This window comes from Humulus lupulus, chromosome 2 (genome assembly GCF_963169125.1).
Source record: "Humulus lupulus chromosome 2, drHumLupu1.1, whole genome shotgun sequence".
NCBI lineage: Eukaryota > Viridiplantae > Streptophyta > Magnoliopsida > Rosales > Cannabaceae > Humulus > Humulus lupulus.
Window position 1 is genome coordinate 273940982 of NC_084794.1, and position 5575 is coordinate 273946556.

The 5575-nt window shown below is 39.1% G+C and overlaps 1 protein-coding gene across 1 annotated transcript; it reads left to right on the forward strand.

Moving 5' to 3' along the window:
• The first annotated feature begins 4173 nt into the window (after positions 1–4173).
• On the forward strand, positions 4174–5106 carry LOC133815510 (uncharacterized). The gene is made up of 2 exons (XM_062248344.1): positions 4174–4286; positions 4416–5106. Exons 1-2 carry the CDS (start codon positions 4174–4176, stop codon positions 5104–5106), a joined length of 804 nt encoding a protein of 267 aa, XP_062104328.1.
• Positions 5107–5575: the final 469 nt, after the last annotated feature.

A 5575-nucleotide genomic window follows, 5' to 3' on the forward strand; every position in this document is an offset into this window, starting at 1 on the left:
AATTAGGGCTTGTCTCCCGAGCAGGACATTGTAGGCTGATGGGGTGTCCACTACTATAAATTCTAGCATCTTTATTTTCGAGACTGGACAGTCTCCTAAGGTTACATGGAGCGCGATGGATCTTGTACCAGCAATTCCCTCTCCTGTGAACCCGTACACGGTCATTGCATAAGATTTTAGGTCTCGAATAGTCAACCTCATTTTTACCAGTTTCGCCTTATAAAGGATGTTGACCGAGCTACCACTCTCGATGAGGACTCAGCGAACCCTAATATTTGGGAGCTGGAATGTTATAACCAAGAGGTCATTGTGAGGAAATTGGATATGGGAAGTGTCTTCTTCGATAAATGTGATCGGTTGGGGGATCCATCTCCAATTTTCAGCTCTCGGGCGTACCTCTTTTGAGCATTTCTGCTCACCTTTGCAATGTGAGGTCCCCCAGCAATGGTTATCACATATTCTCCATCAATTGTGGGATGTCGATTATCCTCCGTTAAAGGTGGTGTCGTGATTTTTTAAGCAGGTTGAGCTAAAGCTACCCATTGATTAGGTGGAGCCTGGGCTTGATTTTGGTTTCGGACATATTTTTCGTGGTAACCCCTCGAGATCAGTCCTTCAATCTCGTCTTTCAGCTGTCTGTATTCGTCAATTGTATGACCTATGTCTCAGTGGAATCTGCAAAACTTATTCGAATCCCTCTTGCCGTGTTGATGTCACATTTCTTTAGTTCATCTAAATGGGACCTAATTTTCATTTGTGAAGGCACACTATCTCTTTCACAAGAAGATCAACATATTGATTTACTCTAAAGTTTGTCCTCACTGGTAAAAATTGGCTGATTTGGTATACCGATCCATAATCACCTATACTAAGTTTTACTGACCCACTGTCCTGGGTAACCCGACTACGAAGTCCATAGTAATGTCCTCCCATTTCCACTCGGGGATACCCAAAGGCTGTGATAGCCCTGCTAGTCTCTATTGTTCACCTTTCACCTGTTGACATGTTAGGCACTTAGCCACATATTCAACTACATCTTTCTTCATCCCAAGCCACCAATATAGCGATTTCAAATCTTGATACATCTTCATGGTACCTGGATGGAGCGAGTGTGGCGTTGTATGAGATTCATCTAGAATCTCTCATCTGATAGCAGAGTTTTCTATCAGAACACAAATCCGCTCAATGTATCTTAATAAACCCATCTCTAAGATAATGTAATCCCTAGCCACTCCAGCTAGGATGTCCTCTCTGTGCCTCGTCAATTGAGGATCATTCATCTGCCCTTCTCTAATCCTCTCTAAGAGATTATATTGTAAGGTTATGTTAGCTAACTGGCCCATATAGCGCAACAATTTTTTTTATTTATTATTAAATTTAGTGCTTTGTTTGATTTAATTGTTAAGTGTTGTAAATCATTTTATTTATTTGTTTAAATTAATTGTTATAATTGTTTGGTGGAATTTTGTGAATTTAATTATTAGTTGTTTATTTATCTATTTTAATATGTGAATATTTGAGATTTGGTTGAATGCACCAAGGCGCATGGTAGGTAGTGATGCACCCTAGTGATTGAGTGTGTGCATGTGCATGGTTGCATGATGCACTTGTGTAGAATTTTCTACACACTTTATTATTTCCTTTTATTAGATTTATTTAGTTTATTTAATTGAAAAAAATAATAAAAGAAAAGGAAAAGGATGGCTTGGACGTGTGAGCATAATGGGAAAGGAGGGATTACATTCCTATTTTATTTGGGTGATTTTTTAGTTAAAATGGAAGAGGAGTTGTCATTTTTATCCACTCCCTATTTTTTTCCCCTTATTAAGATAAATAAAATAAATAAAAAATAAAATAAAATAAACACAAATAGGAAACTCACCCATTTTTCCTTTAGGCTATTATTTCCCTAGGTTAGATTAAAAGAGAAGAAAAAAACACGAGATGGTCATTCTTGCCTGGTGTCGTCGGCTAGGAAGAGAAGGAGAGAGAGTGTGTGCGTGAGAGATAGAGAGAGAAAGAGAGAAAGGAAGAAAAAAAGAAGAGAAGAGGAAGAAGGGAAAAGTTTCCAAAAGACCCCTAGGAAAGTAATTCAAGGGTGGTGGCCAAATTGAGTTCTTTGATTTCTATAAAGGGAGGCTCGTTGTGAAGTTTGCCAATTTTTGCCTTGCTCAGACCTAAGGTAAGGAAGTTAAATAGAATTCTATTTGTTTATGCTATGAACAGTAAGATTGGTTTGTATGAGGATAAGTGATATATATAATTATGTACCATGTATGAAATGCTATGTTGATCTGATATGAAGAATGTAAGAAGATGTGTATTTTCCTTGGCTATAATATGACTGAATTACATGTATTTCTATATGTTGTATGATATGTAATGGTTATTAGTGTGTTGAACACGACACAACAAATGGGTTACAAAGGATCTAAGACATAACTCGAGTTACTAAGGATATAAAGCCGTAACTCATAGGGCAGACGCGCCGAGGTTATTCAAGGATCAGAGCCTCCTATTTGCCTCAAGATTTGACATGGATAAGATAGGGGGCCATGTTCACAAAGATATGATGATGATGCTTATGATGATACTATTTATGATGATGATGTTTATGATGATGATGTTTATTATGATAATGTTTATGATGACAAAGTTAAATATGATGTATAACGATATATGAATGTGAATATGTTTTGTTGTGTTTACTTGTGTGTTATTTGTACTTCCTAAGTGGGCTTTTAGCTCTCCCCCTAACTTTCCCTTCCATGTAGGAAATAGGGTTTCTCTTTGGCATGCGTGGTGATGTTGGGAGTTCTGAGGTCAGGGTGTGTCTGGCGTGGGGGTATCCTATGGGCGAGCGAACGATCAACATGACGCCATTTTCTTTAGAATAATGTTATGTTTTATTTTGAATGTTTAAAAACTTATTAGTGGGACTTGAACTATATTTATTTTTAAAACGTTGCATGATAACTTTCATTTTGTTTTAAAACTATTGGGCTGAACTAGCATGTTTTAGCGAGGCCCCACTGGGATTTTAATATAATAAGTGGTTTCCTTCTTTAAGTTTATGAGCATGCAAATGTTTTATAAAGTATTAGTTTAAAGGAATTTTACAAATGGTATCAGAGAAAGGTCGTCCATGTTTCCAAGGACCCTCCCCATACACGCTAAAGACAGGAAAATCTCACCTCACCACGTCGTATCTTATTTAATTTTATAGTTTTGTTACTACATTATAGTAAGATGCCTCCTGTTATAAAAACTACTTAGAAACAACTCCTCAAGGAAATATGCACAATATCCAAGGTCCAGCTTGAGGAGGACCCTTATGATTGGAGGATTGCGGTGTTAAAGACAACGACGGTGGTTTACGATTGTATTCAAGGAATCATGAACAAAAGATGATCAATGCTATGACCTAGAGAGCAATATTGGGTGTTAAGGGAAACATTGTCGATGTACTTTGAGGCCCTTCTCTAGTTAGATAGAGCATGGCACGACGTAGTTATGGACGACCTTATTTTAGTACCATAGAGTATGTGATCTACGATCTTATGGACAACTACGAATTTAGTAGGGAGGAATTGGTTTTGGTAAAGACGGACAACGGAGGGATGGAGGAGTGTTTGGAGATTGTACATGATTTGGAAGGAGCCTTGGCATGTCAGGAGGTAACTCATGCCATACCATGAGTGACCGCTAGGATGAGGGTGATGGAGAGTGCTCCCGACTACTTTCACATCCAAGAGGATGTCTTTGATTACAGCTCAAAAGACAAGTCCACAGTTGAGGACTAGAGTCCGCCGCGTAGATCGTTTCATGAAACATTAATGAATAAGATGGGATTTTTTTTTCAAAAGGATCCTAAGGATTTATGTTTTTGGTTATTAAACACTTTATGACTTTGAATTTTTGGAATAATTTAGAACACTTTCAATGTTATGGTTTAATATTTTTCCTCTTTCAAAATCTAAATTCTATGGATTTTGAATGTATGATTTTCACGAATATCTATCAAACCATTATGCGATTATCCTCCCTTATGATTTTCTTTTGGTTCCTTAAAATTTAATAATGTCGGCTAGAGGAAGAGGAGACAAGGGAAGAAAAGGCTGAGGAAAGGGTGTCTCCACAAGGTCTAAGGCCACAACAACCCCTGACATAGGAATGCCATCAGTCCAACCTGCAGCTCCAGCAGCATCATCTGTGGACCTGGCCGCAGAGGTAGCAAGGTTAAGAGAACAACTAAGACTAAGAGATGAGGAATTTGAAAATGCGAGGCAAGCACCCCAAGTGCCCCAAATGCCCTAAGTTCCTCAAGTATAAGTGGCATAGCCATAGCCGCCAACACCACCACCTACACCACTGACTGTAACTTATGGGTTTGAGCTAGTGTATGAACGTTTCAGAAAACAAGCCCCACCAACCTCTGAAGGGAAAGTTGATCCCATAGTGGCAGAGGATTGGTTAAGATCGATCAAGGCCATCTTCGATCATATGGAGTTAAATGATCGCCAGAGAATATCATGTGCAGTCTATTTACTCAAGATGGATGCACGAATATGGTGTGATGTAGTTAAACAGACTCGTGATCTGAATACCATGACTTTGGCAGAGTTCGTCCAGGCTTTTAGCAAGAAGTATTATAGTGCGGTAGTGCTAGCAACCAAAGTAGATGAGTTTGTAACCTTGGTACAAGGAAACCTATATGTCACTGATTATGCACAGAAGTTCGATAGGTTGCCAAAATTTCCTCCTGATGTTGTACCAACTGAAACTCTACGAGTCCAAAGGTTCGTGAGGGGACTCAAGTCGATGATTGCTAGGGACATTATGATGACTAGTGCTGAAGTTGTCAGTTATGCAAAAGTACTTGATAGGGCACTTGAAGTAGAATATTTGGAAGATCGGATATGGAAGGATAATGCTGCCAGTAGAGAGACCCATCGAAATAAGGGCTTCAACGAGGGTAACAAAAGGAAAGCTAATGAAGGGCAGAACAATGGCATTGATAAGAGACCTGGACCCCCAGTCACGAATAACAACAGTCACAATACTCAAAACCACCATAATAACCGTAACAATCGCTATAATAACTGAAACCGTGGGAATCACCAAGGCAACAGAGTAGTGCACCCCACCTGTCCTAAATGCTTGAAATGACACCCAGGAGAATGCCAGGTCGGTACCAATAAATGTTTCAAGGGTGATCAGGCAGGACATTTGAGGAAAGATTGCACACAATGGAAAACGGGAGAGAATAGTAACAGAAATATGATGCCAACACGAGTTTTTGCCTTAACCCAGAATGAAGCAGCCAATAGCAACATTGTAACACAGGTCAGCTCCCTATATCTGGTATGATGTGTAGAGTCCTTATTGATTTTTGAGCGACTCACTCTTATGTCTCCATGAATGTGATTGATAAGTTGAGTGTGCCTTATAAATTGTTTGAGCATAGCTTTAGTACAATGTTACCGTCGAGAGAAATGATGTTGTCAAATAGGTGGTTACCGTCAATGCCTATAACGATAGAAGGCAAGGAGTGCTCAAAAGACCTTATAGAACT

Coding starts and splice junctions, on each gene's coding strand:
- LOC133815510 (XM_062248344.1), top strand. CDS start 4,174: ATGCCATCAGTCCAACCTGCAGCTCCAGCAGCATCATCTGTGGACCTG. Junction 4,287..4,415: donor GAGGAATTTGAAAATGCGAG/GCAAGCACCCCA, acceptor TGAACGTTTCAG/AAAACAAGCCCCACCAACCT.